The sequence below is a fragment of the Durio zibethinus genome, chromosome 23, assembly GCF_047325235.1.
Source record: "Durio zibethinus cultivar Kanyao isolate XHJ-2024 chromosome 23, ASM4732523v1, whole genome shotgun sequence".
Taxonomy (NCBI): Eukaryota; Viridiplantae; Streptophyta; class Magnoliopsida; order Malvales; family Malvaceae; genus Durio; species Durio zibethinus.
The window spans coordinates 8,121,340-8,136,359 of NC_143184.1; the positions used below are offsets into that span (position 1 = coordinate 8,121,340).

At 34.5% G+C, this 15,020-nt stretch overlaps 1 protein-coding gene and 1 pseudogene across 6 annotated transcripts; both read left to right on the forward strand.

Annotated features, from left to right (window-relative positions):
* The first annotated feature begins 3,647 nt into the window (after positions 1-3,647).
* On the forward strand, positions 3,648-5,753 carry LOC111314490 (putative E3 ubiquitin-protein ligase XERICO pseudogene; annotated as a pseudogene). Its single transcript, XR_016332326.1, has 3 exons — positions 3,648-3,709; positions 4,391-4,456; positions 5,082-5,753. The product of XR_016332326.1 is annotated as a putative E3 ubiquitin-protein ligase XERICO pseudogene (transcript).
* Positions 5,754-6,106: 353 nt separating this feature from the next.
* On the forward strand, positions 6,107-14,925 carry RNEE/G (RNAse E/G-like protein). 5 transcript variants are annotated; one of them, XM_022915904.2, is made up of 14 exons: positions 6,160-6,534; positions 7,371-7,474; positions 7,930-8,111; positions 8,675-8,927; positions 9,016-10,109; positions 10,205-10,522; positions 10,663-10,704; positions 10,991-11,115; positions 11,777-11,924; positions 12,550-12,622; positions 13,113-13,225; positions 13,429-13,548; positions 13,714-13,869; positions 14,329-14,925. In XM_022915904.2, exons 1-14 carry the CDS (start codon positions 6,353-6,355, stop codon positions 14,506-14,508), a joined length of 3,090 nt encoding a protein of 1,029 aa, XP_022771639.2. In that variant the 5' UTR covers positions 6,160-6,352; the 3' UTR covers positions 14,509-14,925. The 5 variants fall into 5 exon arrangements, 4 of the variants coding, with proteins under 4 accessions (XP_089608273.1, XP_022771639.2, XP_089608272.1 ...); XM_089752146.1 differs by having other exon boundaries at positions 6,412-6,503; XR_016332325.1 differs by lacking the exon at positions 14,329-14,925 and having other exon boundaries at positions 6,107-6,534; positions 12,533-12,622.
* Positions 14,926-15,020: the final 95 nt, after the last annotated feature.

Sequence of the window (15,020 nt, forward strand, 5' to 3'; positions counted from 1 at the left end):
CCAAATCATTTTATTTTTTAGACTCGCGATTCAATTTCGATCACTTGTTTCGATCTCAACTGAATTTAAATCATTTTATTTTTTTAGAACTACGATTTAATCTCAGTCATTCATTTCGATCTCGACTTAATCTAGATCTTTTTATTTTTCAGACCTACGATTTAATCCCGATCGTTCAGTTTCGATCTTGGCTCCGTCTAGATCATTTTATTTTTTTGACCTGCGTTTCAATCTTGGTCACTCATTTTGATCTTGACTCAATTTATATCATTTTATTTTTCAGACCCGCAATTCAAACCCAATCACTTGTTTTTATCTCAACTTAGTCCAGATCATTTTTTTTAGACTTGTGGTTCAATCCTGATCACTTGTTTTAATCTCGACTCAATCTAGATCATTTTATTTTTTAGACTCACCGTTCAATCTTGGTCACTCTTTTTTATCTCGGCTCAATCTAAATCATTTTATTTTTTTGACCTATAATTCAACCCCGTTCACTCGTTTTCGACTCAACTCAATCTAGATCATTTTTATTTTTTTGACCTGCAATTTATCCCGGTCGCTTATTTTCGATCTTGGCTCGATCCAGATCATTTTACTTTTTTAACATGCAGGTTTTTCCAGTCATTCATTTCGATCTCAACTCAATCCAGATCCTTGTAATTTTTTGACTCGCAGTTTAGTCCCGATCATTTTCATTTTGGTACACCTCATTCACTTTTAACTTTGATTCAGTTCAATCATTTTCACATTCTAATTTGACTTTGTCCGAATCATTTTAACTTTGAATTTTGATTTAATTTGTTAAACCGAATAAAATGGATGTCTTTTATCTTTGTGTAATTCTTGTTTCACAAAAACTATGCAAAAAAGAGAAACTGTAAACACACTATTTTGTCAAAGATTTATTTGGGACAAAAAATGAAACTTCGAGCCCAATAGTAAAATTTTCAATTTAATTTGATTTTACTTGTTTTCAAAAAAAGTCAAAGAAAAAAAAAGAAAGAGAAATCAGAAAATGAGTGATTTGGCTTGATTCATGCAAACCTATAAAAGAAAAAACTTAAAATCAAATCACAGATTACAAAATCGTAATAAAATCATAATTAATTTAATTAATTTTTTAAAATTAAAGGGATTCAATCCCTAAAATAAACAAAAACCACGTATAAATGGGATCATTAAAAAAAAAGATATATATAACAACTCTTGAGAAAAAAGAAAGAAAGGAGAAAAAGATTCTATAGAAACTCTAGAGAGAAAAGAAAGAAATTTGTTTAGCAATCAAGAGATTTTAGGTTATGGGTTTGATTTGTTTAGATTTCTAGAATTGGGATTTAATGTTTTTAGGTTTGAGTTTCTGTATGGTTTTGCATTCTAGAGATTTCTGGGTTTAGTTTTTTGGACCGACCCTCAGTGTAACTTAATTTTGATTCGTTCCTTCATCTACTGCACTGAGCCTAGTTGCCTTGGAAGCCAAGTTCCAAGCCGTTCAAGTTGATTTGTGCCTGTAACCGCCTTCTTCAACCGCTAAGCCAGGCCAATTGCAGGTAATTTTGTTTTTCTTTATATTTATGTTATTTACTTCTTTATTCATTTATTTATTTGTCTATTGTTTTTAGTATTCTTTAAAAAAAATTATATAACAAAATAAAATTTTAAATAAATGCCTTACTAACAGATTGGAAGACAATCATTTTTTTTTTTATAATAGGATTTTACCAACCTATTGGAACACCTTATAATTTTACTTATTTCAAAAAAATAAAAATAAAAAAATTACCAATAGATTGGAGAATCTCATAAATTGATTTTTTTTTAAAATCTACTATTAATAAAATATTTTGTATTTTATGTTACCAAATTATTAGAGGATTTGCATTTTAAATTAAATCTTACCAAACTATTAGAAGATTAGTTTGGTAAGATTTAATATATTTTCTAAAAAAAATCTTATAACAAAATCTCATCAAACTATTGAGACATTTGCATCAAAATAAATCTTACCAAACTATTAAAAGATTTTATTGATTTTCTCTTTAACTAAAATTTAAATAAATACGACTATGGAACCTCTTTAGAGTGAGATACTAATCTTTGTGAAATGAATATTCTTGAGGTGAGAAAATTATCTTAAATTACTACCAAACTATTGGAATAATTTTAAGATTAATTTTTAATATTAAATATTTTAGTATATTATAAATATGATTAAAGCTTGGATAATTTAAAATTAATCTGGTACCATCATTTGGATGGGTGTTATGAGGGTATTATAATATTTCTCAAGCGTAATCGTACTCTCGAATTTAAAATCTGATTTTGTAAACTAAAATTTATTATTTAAAAATACCTAAATCAATCTTGAGATTTTTCTTTAAATAGAACAAATTTGATCAGATAACTAATCACACTTAAATAAAAAATATTGATAACAACTTTTTTAATTTATATCTAATTATAAGTTCATATATCTATATTACGGCACAAGAACTTACAAATTAAGATTATGACCAAACCCCTTTAATCTGCCGACATATTTCCAATTCCCCCATTAAGATTTTCACATGTAGCAATCAAAATTTTACAATCAAGACAGTGCTGATTAATGTAATAGGGTCCCCTCCCCTTCTATTATTATTTTTTTATGTGAAAATGGTTCATGAATTAGCAGAAACTGATCAGACACATCGGCAGTGGTGAGAAAATGACTTCGGAAAAAAATGAGGCATTGTCTTGAGTCGGAGACAAGTAATCACAGAGCGAAGGCCACTTGTCATCGCGCAGGTAAGACATGATGACGGGAAAGGTGGCAGGCGCTCTACCCCATTTCAGTGTGACAAACAGGAAATATATAAAAAGGGCCGAAACTGCTTGTCATTTTGGTTGAGGGCTCTATCCATCCTTTCAATTTCGATGAGCTAATTGCTCATTTATGGTGTTTCTTAGAACAGAACAAAGCTGGACATTGATGCTTTGAAATTAAGCATAGTTGAAGAAAACCCAAACTTGCCAATATGATCAGGTTTTTAAAGATGGAGCCTTGGGAGGTAAAGTTGCCTAGTTGGTAACCAAGATGTTCAATACAATTGGAAAAGGTACCTTTTTTTTTTATATATAGATTGATGTGAAACAAAACAAAATGATAGAGTAACTAAAAAAGTTCTCATTAAAAATTAAAGGATAAAAATACTAAATATCCAGTTTTCAAAATATTTGACTTGCAACTTGCAAGTCCCAGCTAAACACTTTTTACAATGATTTCGATACTAAAAGTGGGAACTTGTAGCTAAAAATGAGACAGACGGTGTCTTTTACTTATCCTCATATAGCTGCTGTAAGTCTAAGATTGTAACTGCTGAGAATCTTATCTAAACTACTAATGTAAAAGTTCAATTTAGTTAAGCTTAAAGACGCTAGACTGAAGTAAAGACAGATCGATGATATATAAGTAACCACGGTTAAAGGGGTATAGAGTCCTGAAAACCCGGGAGACTAACCACAGTTTGTTTTAGAGTTGGGGTGGGGGTTGCTATATAAGGAGAGAAGGATGGCACAACAACCATTACCGGGCTTCAAAAAGCTAACATATATCTTTTCTGTTAAAACCCAGTTTTCCTTTCTCTATGTTTCATTGATCCCATGAAAAAAGATCCTGTTTAGTTCTTGTTTTTGGTACCTTCTACAGAGCAAAGTTGACCACTTTTGTGTAAGTTTCTTTGCATGAACAAAATCAAATCTTTTACTTTTTTAAAGCTTGCTATTCTACTTCTGGAGCGTCTTTAAAGAATTTTTTTTTATAATGAAGCAAATGAAGGACATTAACCATTAAGGGTAACTTAATGGGTTTTTTTATTATGCATGAAAATGTTAGATCTCATATCACCTTCGTGATGCAATTTTTTTTGTTATCTAGTTGGGGTGCGCTCTGGTGTTTATTTAATTGTTTTTTCAAAATTGGAAGTATGATATCTTTTGCTTTCCTCTTTTTGTTATAACTGTGATCATCTATTTTGACCAAGTTTATTACCATCAAGGTTTGAGCATGGCTAGATCTTGGTGATAGAAAAGCTTATTGTTATTAACTATAGACAGTTTTGAATGCTCTCAATTCTTCTGTTGGGTTCGTTTCATTAGAAAATGTTTCATCTTTCAATTTCTTTTGAGCTTTTACTTTATGAATATAGGTGAGATCAGACTCTTTTATTTAAAGCCTATCCTATCCTTGTGCCATGAGGCCAGTAACAAGAGGCCATTTTTAACCCATCCTCATCAATGTTGTACTACTTGTTATTTTTTATTCATTGAAAAATCAGAATTCTTTGATGATTTTTCTCCTCAAATGTTTCAGTGATATCACTTTCCCAATTGAATGCTGGTTCATTTGCAGGTTACCACTGTTTGCACTCATCAGTCATCACTTGTCATGTGAAGGTTTTCCCCCTCTGATTTTAAGGTAATTTTCAAATTTAATTTAGTGATCTTCTTTCTCTTTTTCTTTGGTGTTTGTGCCTTGCTCAGTGATTTGTTTATCTTTGAGGTTATCTGCATGCGTGTTTTGGAATTAAAAGCTTGATGATCTGCTTTCTTTTGCTTACATGATCTGATCTTTTATATTGATTTGTATCTTTATATGGTATTGTAATGGATGTTTTTAATGTATTCCAGGTCATATATATCAGCAAGAGAGTAGCATCATTTCTATTCTTTCCTTAATTTGTTCCTTGGTGACTGAATCAAATTATCTTCTTGCATATACCTTTCCGTTATATAACCATTTATTCAGCTAAACTTGGCTTTATCTTGAATTTCTCGAATTGCACATCTCTTATGTGTTCTGGATCCCACAAAAAAACGCCGACTTTGATACAAAATATGGGTATCTCAAGTCTCCCACCTCCATCAGAAGGAGTGTTATGTGTACTCTTGGTAAACACAGCTTTTTCTATATCTATAGTTAAAGGCATAATCCGATCAATCCTTCACATTGTCGGTGTTCATCTCTCGTCCTCATCTTCATTCTCAGATTCTGTTGAAAATCCCTCAGTATCTTTTGACTTCGGCCTTAATACTTGTGATAGTTACATTGAGGAGTTCCGGAGTAGGACCCCAGCAATTCGGTTTGATACTGTATGTAGCTGCAAGCGGCCTGAGCATGACTGTTCAGTTTGCCTGAGTCGGTTTGAGCCTGAATCAGAGATTAAACGCTTGTCCTGTGGCCATCTCTTTCACAAGGTGTGCCTGGAAAAGTGGTTGAATTATTGGAATTTTACATGCCCTCTTTGCAGGACTCCTCTGCTGCCTGAAGAGGAGGCTTCCTGCTTATTGTAAGAATGTCAAAAGGATGCGGAGTTGAGGAAATTTACATGTACAGCATATTTATGGGGCATGTATCTAAAGGAATGGTATCAGCATGGGATTAGTGTTAGGCCAGTGTTGTTACCCGCAAGTTTACCTTGATGTGGTGATGTGTTACTGAATATACATATTGTCAGGGTTTCTGATGTTATATGCAATCTTCTGTCTTGAGGTTCATGGAGATTTTGTCTTCTTTCCTGCTTTACTCTTTCGTGCAATGGGTTGGATTGAAAAGCAAACTAGATAATTACCGGAACTAAAATCTGCTGACAGGATTCTGGCTTGTGATGCACTTGCTGTTCTAGTGTAATATGTTGATGTCAGGCTTCTGATGTTTTTTATGGCATCTATCTGGCTTCTGATTTTTTTATGGTATCTATCTGGCTTCTATCTCAGACCATGTTTCAAGTTTGTGACAGGTTTCGTTTCTTTTTGCCACTCATTTGTGGACATCCAACATTCATGCCCAATTATGGGCAATGTGGATTGGGATGAGAGAGTCTGAAGAGATTTTAATCCACAACATCCACCTGGTGTTACTGAGATTTTCGTATTACTTTACAGCTCTTCTCCAATGGGAGAAGAAAGAAACTGAAATCTTAACTTGGTTTATCTTCAGGAGAAAGTATGTTTAGGAATTTGGTAATGATAAAAAAATATATTTCCTATTTGATATGATCATACAAATTGTAATATAATAAAATTTGTGTTTTATACAGTATTATATATTACAAATATAATATAAATACATAAATTATCAAATTTATCTAAAAACTACAATAATAAAAATAAAAAATAAAAAAAAAAGCTTAACTTTTCTAGAATCAGATGTGGAAAATGAAAAGACGTGTCATAGTAGGCGTCAAGACAAGGAGAAAGAACCGGTGTATATCTGCCGTTAGCACAAGATGAACCCATTTATCCATCTATCATCCACTCCAATGCTTTTACCCTCTTCCCAAGCTCCAAGCAGTGAACCTCCACACTCTCTCAAATGACGAAACTGACCATATCATCTCCTCAAATTTACCAACCTTGGAGCTTCGCCACGCCCTTCTTCACTGAGCTTCAGCACTCCACTTTCATGGATGTCTTAAAAGTTTGCCCTAGGCCTTGCGGTCTCTTCTCTTCACGAACATCCTCTTGTCTGTTTCGTTCCTTTCAGTTGTTATCACCGTTAGTGCCGTTTTTCTTCAACTGGGTTTCCATTTTCTTCAATGTTTATTGATTTTCTTTAAGGTTAAGGATGGATGGGTTTTGTTTTGTAAAGTTGTGAAAGATGGGAGCTTTTGGTCAATTGCTGTGGTTCTTTTGATTTTCTTGAGTTTCTCAATAGTGTTTTAATTCAGAATTGATTGGATAGCTTTGAATTACAATTGTAAATAGGGTTAGTTGGATAGAAGCAGTATGCATCAATAGGAGCTTTAGCATTCCTTGGTTATGAAAGTTTTTGAATGGATAATTTGCATTTCGTGCTAAATGACACTGCTAAGGGCAACACCTTGTCATCGAGAAAGAAGCCTCGTTTTTAGTTATTACTTGTTATTGCACTCATGCTGTTGGGTATCACCATATTATCGACTTCGTTCTTGCAATGATGTGTTATGTTATTCCAGAGCCCGTCAAGTTGTATTTTTTTTATATTAATGCTGCTCTAATAAACATGCATTTACCTCTTCTTGGCTGTGACGCAATTTGAATTTTGTTACACACATTCAAGGGAGAAAACAACACCTAATGTACTTGGGCTGATAAATCATGTTTTTGCTTTTTGTTGTATCTTATTTATTTAACTTCTAGTGTCTGTTCCGTTATCTGCCAAGTCTACTTGTTTATATTACTGTAGGAAGATGGAGAACTACAAGTTGGACATGGTTAATAAAGATAAATGTCATTGGATTGAAATGATGCTTTTTTTATATTCTCATCTCCTTTGCTTCCTCTATCTCTCTCTCTCTCTCTCTCTCTCTCTCTCTCTCCCCAAATCACTATTGATTGAACTGTTGAAGCAGGTTTTCAGGCCATCACATTCCCCTCAGGAATATGTTCAGATTTACTCTTTGTGCTGGAAATCATAGTTCTCTGGCAAGATCCCCAATAATGTCTATGAAAAAAGGTACGTGACAGTCCTATTTTGCAATGTTGTATTGACTTGTACCTCAAGCTGACTTTATTATGTGGTAGATGTGGTAGGATTACTTAATATGACAGCAAACACTTCCCATTGTTAGATTTATACACAGACATATATTTTCTAGAATTTTCCAGTTGCAGACTTTGGAATCTTGGTCTGCCAGCTGACAGATAACAATGTGAATGAGAGAAATACAGACTTTTTATGTTGTTCTTGGAAATACAGATCCTTTAAAGATTATCACAATTGCCCTAAAATGTATCCTTTAAATTAATTGGAAAAAACCATCTCCTAGCCATTAGATATCTCTTTTTTTTTTTTCCTTTATTTGTAAAGTTGACATTTTTATCTTTATAATTATTCTCATCTCATGTAACCCTTTCAGGAAATACTTTCCTAAGTTCAGAATGGCTGACAAACTGGACTAAATTTCTCAGGTGTGTCGACTGCCACTTTTGAAGGATCATGTGAGGTAGTTTGGACTGTTGAAGCAGATTTGACAGAAGGCCAACTTCTCTACATTAGTGGGGAATCTGTTGCCTTAGGCTGTTGGGAACCAGAGATGGCAATCTTAATGTCTCCTACCAAAAGTGCAAACATATGGAGGGCTGAAGTTAAGGTAGTCTCATCCAACACTGTTAAGTGGCACAATTTTTCTGTTGATAAACTATGAAATGTAAAACAATGTACTAATAATCTCATATCATTGGTTTCTATCATCTGTAATGACATGTTAAATATTTGGCCCTCTATCCAAAATTTTTCTTGTTTGCACTTCTTGCATCTGAGGTTATACATTTTGGATAGAAGGATTACTGAGACTTGTAATTCTTTCTTAGTTCACTTCAGCAAGACAGAATTTTAGAGGAAGTCCATGAGCAGACAAGCTCTGTGGTATCGAGTGAGTCTAAAGTCTTGAGAACTCCTTTCTGTACTAAAGCCTCCTTTTTATTCTATTCCGTCCTTGGCAATAACGAAACTATCCTGAGAAATAATAAAGAATAATGATATCTTTTAGCTATCTCTTGATTGTTTATAAAGGAATTTTGATTCCTAAGGTCTTTCTTTTGATTAAAAGTACCTGGATAATAATTGTTACCTGTTCATACAAAAATGAATCCTGCGCTTTGTGTAATTTATATTCATTGCATATTCCAACTAATCACCTTTTATATTTGACAGATAGCCTGTGGTGTAAATTTCAAGTATAATTATTTCATAAAAGGAGAAATGCCGCCTTTATCTGACATCACTTGGAGACCTGGACCACAATTTTCTTTGTCAGTTCCTCCACCTGAGAAGAAAGAAAGAAAAATTGTGGTGAGAGATTTATGGATGAGATCTAAAACTGAAACATGTCCACCTCATGCATGGGGGTCATGGATTGAGGAAATTCCTATTCCTATAAAACCTTCAGTCTCAGTTCAAGCTAAAGGTAATATCACTGTTTTGGGACTTTTTTATGCGCAACTTACTTCTTTAAAGTGTTTCTGAACACTCAAATGCTTCCAGTGCTTTGACAGATGAAGATAAGTTTATGAAACATCGTGAAAGTGATCCAAACAAGTTAGAGCCATTCTTGAATGACCTTACAGCAGATAATGAAATAGAACCAAGTCATGTGGTTGCGATTAGTGATGCAGAGGAAGGATTATATTCTAATACACTTCTTTCCGAAAGAGACCAGCCTCTTGAGGAACCTTGGTTTATTCATTCACCTCTATTCTTTCTCACATATGGCGATGATATGGAGGCCGATTTGTCAAAAATTAACGACACCGTCAAAGATGAGATAACCAGGTTGGAGGCAAATAATCAGCATGACCAAATTACAGCGAAATTCTTGCCTGAAGAAAGCAGTCCTGTAATTTCCAAGAAGGACTCTGTATCTATTGTTATATTGATTAATTCTTCGATATGTACCATGCAAAGGATTGCTGTACTGGAAGATGGAAAATTGGTTGAGTTGTTACTTGAACCAGTTAAAAGCCATGTGCAGTGTGATAGTGTATATTTAGGAGTAGTTTCAAAATTTGTTCCCCATATGGGTGGTGCATTTGTTAATATTGGAAGCTCCCGACATTCTCTTATGGACATAAACCACAACAGGGAACCATTCATATTTCCTCCATTTCGTCAGAGGACAAAGAAACAAACTAAAGGTTTAGTTTCTGGAGCCCCTGGTGAGCATTCAGCTACAAATGAAATTGAACCTTCTTCGGAAGATGTAGAGGATGCAGAAGATGATGACTCTGAGGATGATGAGGTGCAAGTTATGCATCATAACTATGGGGATTTTGATGTTTTAGAAGTTCTTAAGGAGAGTGTGAATGGTAGTGCAGTTGATTATGATGAGCCAAATGCTGGTTTTGAGGATTTGTTAGACGGAGAATACCACCTAAGAGAAGGAAGTCTTCTTGGTTCCTCTTCTTTAGAAATATCTAATGGCTCTTCAGGGTCACATTCCCAAGATGTAGAGGACGTAGAGGATGCTGATGAAAAAAAGTGGGACCATGTCCGAAAGGGCACCAAAATAATTGTGCAAGTTGTGAAAGAAGGATTGGGTACAAAAGGTCCAACATTGACTGCTTACCCAAAATTAAGAAGCAGGTTCTGGGTATTTTCCCCTCCTTTAACTCCTTCTCTGCCTTCTCTCTAAATCACGATTCATTAAGTTGCTTGTTTTTCTCATCTAATTCTCCTGGGTTGCAGATATTACTCACTCGTTGCGACAGAATTGGAGTCTCAAAAAAGATCACTGGTGTTGAGCGTACACGTCTGAGAGTCATAGCAAAAACTTTGCAGCCTCAGGGCTTTGGTCTAACTGTAAGGACTGTTGCTATCGGACATTCATTGGAGGAGCTCCAGAAGGACTTGGCAGGTTTGCTTTCAACTTGGAAAAATATAGTAGAACATGCTAAATCTGCAGCTCTTGCAGCAGATGAAGGTGTAGAAGGGGCAACACCTGTTTTGCTGCATAGAGCAATGGGTCAAACACTCTCAGTTGTCCAGGATTATTTTAATGATAAGGCATGTCTCTGTCATTTATTTTGTCTCCCATTCTTCCATCCACTTATACCTTTCCAATGCTTTATTTTACATCAGAAGCTTATGATAATCTCTCAATAATTACATCCTTTAATATCACCTCTTCTTTTATGTAACTTCAGGTTAACAAAATGGTAGTTGACTCGCCAAGAACATATCATGAGGTATTGCCTTATTGGGACTGATAGGCAAAGGATGCATCTCTTTGTGCATGCAGGCTTGCATATGCTTTTTTGTTTCCATTGATAGTGCATCCTCCCCCTCTTTTTTTTCATGAAATTTTAACCATAGTTAAAGATACTGAATTGGTTTTGTTTATAAAGCAAAAAGTGACTTATATCTTTTTACCCGGTATTTTTTATTCTACATTGTTATTTGTACATCTTACTGTCTCTCTATTAATTATTTGCTATGAAATAGGAAGATATCAACTTTTCTTTTTGATTTCAGGTTACCAACTATCTTCAGGATATAGCTCCTGATCTTTGCGATCGAGTAGAGTTATATGATAAAAGAATTCCCCTTTTTGATGAATTCAACATTGAGGAAGAGATCAATAATATACTTAGCAAAAGGTGAGGATCACTTTTTTTTTTTTTTTTCTGAAAATGCTCGTAATTTTTTTTGTTACATGGAGCTGTGAAGATGGGAATTTAAGATATTTGTATTTCTTATAATAAGGTTCCCTGATCTCCTGATATATTTGATTCCTTGTAACCGGCTGATCTTGCTTTCCTGGGTTAGAGTTACAAAAATAAAGTATTTGGGAGCTAAATAGGAAGGGCTTCAAACTCCAATAGTGGGACCATGACAAGGGTTCAAAAGATGGTTTTCATTCAATCTTTTGGGTCAGGAAGAAGGGATTTAGCTATCTTTAAAGCCACTTACCTGAATTGGGATGCTGAGACCCTAAAACTGACAGTCAGTTATCTGTTCCATTAATTGGCTTCAGAATTATGCAGGCATCTGTTGGACTGTTTGGTCCTTTTCTTGAACTTAAATGTTCCATTGACACCAAAATGTAGACATGAGCTACAATTATAGAAATGATCCGAAAAAGTAAATAAATAAGTTGAATTGTTGTAACTCATTCCAATCAAAGGAGCCAAACTAATCATTGCCAATTTTTTTTCCTCAAATACTTAACAATTATGTAAGGTTGCCTCTGTGTTATTGGGGAAATTTCTTTACCTTCTCTGTTTCCTATCTGATGTTGACTACAACTCTTGCCAACAGGGTTCCACTCCCTAATGGAGGTTCCCTGGTGATTGAACAAACGGAGGCCTTAGTCTCCATTGATGTGAATGGAGGACATGGGATGTTTGGTTATGGAACATCACAGGAAAAAGCCACTTTAGATGTCAACCTTTCAGCTGTAAAACAAGTATGTTAAACACATTATTATTATTATTATTATCACTTTGTATGTACATTCCATGATTATAAGTTGGTGTGTGTCAATGTGAGAGGAAATATGCCACTGGATCATGGATCCTAAAGTTTTTATTGCTTAGGTATTGTTTCTCAATTTCTTTCTACAACTATATTAGGTATTGTTTCTCAATTTCTTTCTACAACTATAAATGTTTTTTTATTGCATGTGAGATGGGTAATCACTTTTTCTCATAGTGGCTGCAGACGGCGGAGCTAAGACCCTTGTGTATGTCAGTAATCAATTCAACTGATATAAACACAATCATGCTACTTAAAATTTATATTAAGATGTAAAAAATTGGACTCGTGTATCCCAATAATTATTTCCCTGGATATAAACCCAATAATGCTACTTAACATTCAAATGAAGAAAGCTTCGACTTCAGTAAGTGTAAAGAGGGAGGAGGTAGAAGGGAGAAAGGTTATGGGTGTGAGAATCTGTTGATAAATACTTCTATTTTGTTTGTTTTTAATCTTCCTTCTTTCTATGTGTTGTTTTCAATAAAATATCCAACCATGCTGACCATTACACTAAAGGATTTGTTAGTTATTAAACAGAAAATGCTACTTTTCAGATTGCAAGGGAGTTACGGCTTAGGGATATTGGTGGCATTATTGTAGTTGATTTCATTGATATGGAAGATGACTGTGAGTCTCTCTCTCTCTCTCTCTCTCTCTCTCTCTCTCTCTCTCTCTCTCTCTCTCTCTCTCTCTCTTATTGTATGTTTTTCTTATCTATCCGTCTGCCTATTGGAACTGCTCAAGTATCCCTGGAGACGCTTATATTATGTTTTCTATGAATCTTTGTTATCTATGTTTATTAGAACTATCTCAATTTCACATCTGAATGCTATATATTTTGCTTAAACTACTGTCAAAAGTATATTACAGTTCCTATGAATTTTTTCTATTCATCTTGTTAGGGGAATTGCACTAGTAAACCTTGAAGATGCTATATAACTTACTTTCTATCTCTCTCCTTTTTCCTATCATCTCATTATTAAACTACTCAAGTATACCTTGTAAATGCTGCAAGCTTGAATTAGTTAAACAAGTTAGGGTTGAAGTGGTTTTACTTCTAACTTCTAAGGAGTCAGGAAATATCTCACTGATGTTTACTTGGCTTTCTAATTTTCAGCAAATAAGAGACTAGTATATCAAGAAGTTAAGAAAGCAGTTGAGAGAGACCGATCAATGGTGAAAGTCTCTGAATTGTCAAAACATGGTATCATGGAAATAACAAGAAAGAGGGTATGATGGTTCCTGAATTCTTTTTGCTTCTAATTTTTCGGGGAACTTTCGAGTGACAATGGATGATGTATACTAAACCTGGTCCCAATTTATATCTAATTTTGAACTTAAATAAAACCATATTTTCAAATGACAACATTTGCTTTTCAATTTCAACTGAATTATTTCTTTTTAACTTATGAGTAGTGATAATCTTGAAACAGGTTCGGCCTAGCGTGACATTTATGATTAGTGAACCATGCAGTTGCTGCCATGGTACTGGGAGGGTTGAAGCTCTAGAAACCTCCTTCTCAAAAATTGAACAAGAAATTTGTCGATTACTTGTAAGTAATATGTGTTTTCAGAATATAACTTACTTTGCAACTGCATGGTAAGAGTTGGGTGAAGTTCTGTTCTATTTGTGATTATAACAAACTCTTGTTTTTCCTCTTATTTTGACGGGAATGGCAACAAAATAATATTTATACCTTTTTCTTTTTTGGCATCAGGCAGTGATGAAACAGAAGGCAAACCCGGAAAACCCAAAATCTTGGCCAAGATTTGTATTGAGGGTTGACCAACACATGTGTAATTACTTAACTTCAGGGAAAAGGACAAGACTTACAATCTTGAGCAGTTCCCTGAAAGTTTGGATTCTTTTGAAGGTGCACGGTGTTCATTAAGTTATTTTCTTATTTCATTTTTGCATTGTTAACACAATTTAGTATAATATAAATAGTATAATTCCATTGCATTCTTTTTTTTAACTTGGCGTTCAAATATTCAACTGCTGTTTGCTGGGTGCTTGGCGTTACTTGCCTGTAAACATGTGTGTTCAGCTTCTCATCATCCCTCAATTTACTTGAACATTGTTTAAGTCTATTTTAGGCGGAAACACATCTAGTTCAGGATCATGCTTCATTTGAACAATTTATCCATCTTCAACCTTGGCATCCTTGGCCACTAAATATAATTTGCGTTTCTGCAAAAATTTGACTGAACATGAGTAATTCTTGTATGTGGACATTGCCTGTAAGTAAAATTATCTGAATGATTTGTTTATATTCTACACTGGTTATATTATTTGCAAAGTTTTCACTGATCGCCAGAATTTTAATACACAGGTTGCTAGAGGTTTCACCCGGGGAGCATTTGAGTTGAAACCATTTACAGATGAGACAGCAGACAAAAATCAGCATCAAGTTGCTATTTCAATGTTACGAAGAGCAGAAGGTGGAACTAGCAAATCTGGCAAGAAACTGACTCTTGTTCCTGTTGAAAGGGCCAAAGCTAATAGGAAATAAGAGAGAGGGATTTGTTTTCTATATATTGGGCTTCCTCCCCTGGGTCTTATATGCAGAAGAGGAAAAGGATCAGGGGAAAAACAAAGAGGTTACCAGGAAGAGGTGGTTTAGCATTAAGTTGTTTTTCCAGGGCTTTCTAGCTGTTCATGCCAGTCAAGGCGGGCTAGGTCCTACTACATTTTTTTTTTCCATTCATTTTGTGTCTAGTTACTTTGCTTGGCAAGCGAATTTTGATCCTGAGGACATCTTTCTTGACAGCAATGTTCAATGGTATCAGTTTGAAAAGGTAGTTAAATTTTCACCCTCAAATGTAATGTAAGGTCCAGGTGCTATGCGTTGTAGTGGTCTACTATCATTTGCTGAGAATTAAAGTTTTATATTTATAAAGTTTAAATCAGTTTAGAGTCCTCTACTAAATCAACCATTTCAATTCTAGTTTAAGAATGCACAAGGTAGAACAGCCCTGGTTCAAATTTTGGTCTTAGATTTAGCTCAAATGGTTCGCCGATCTC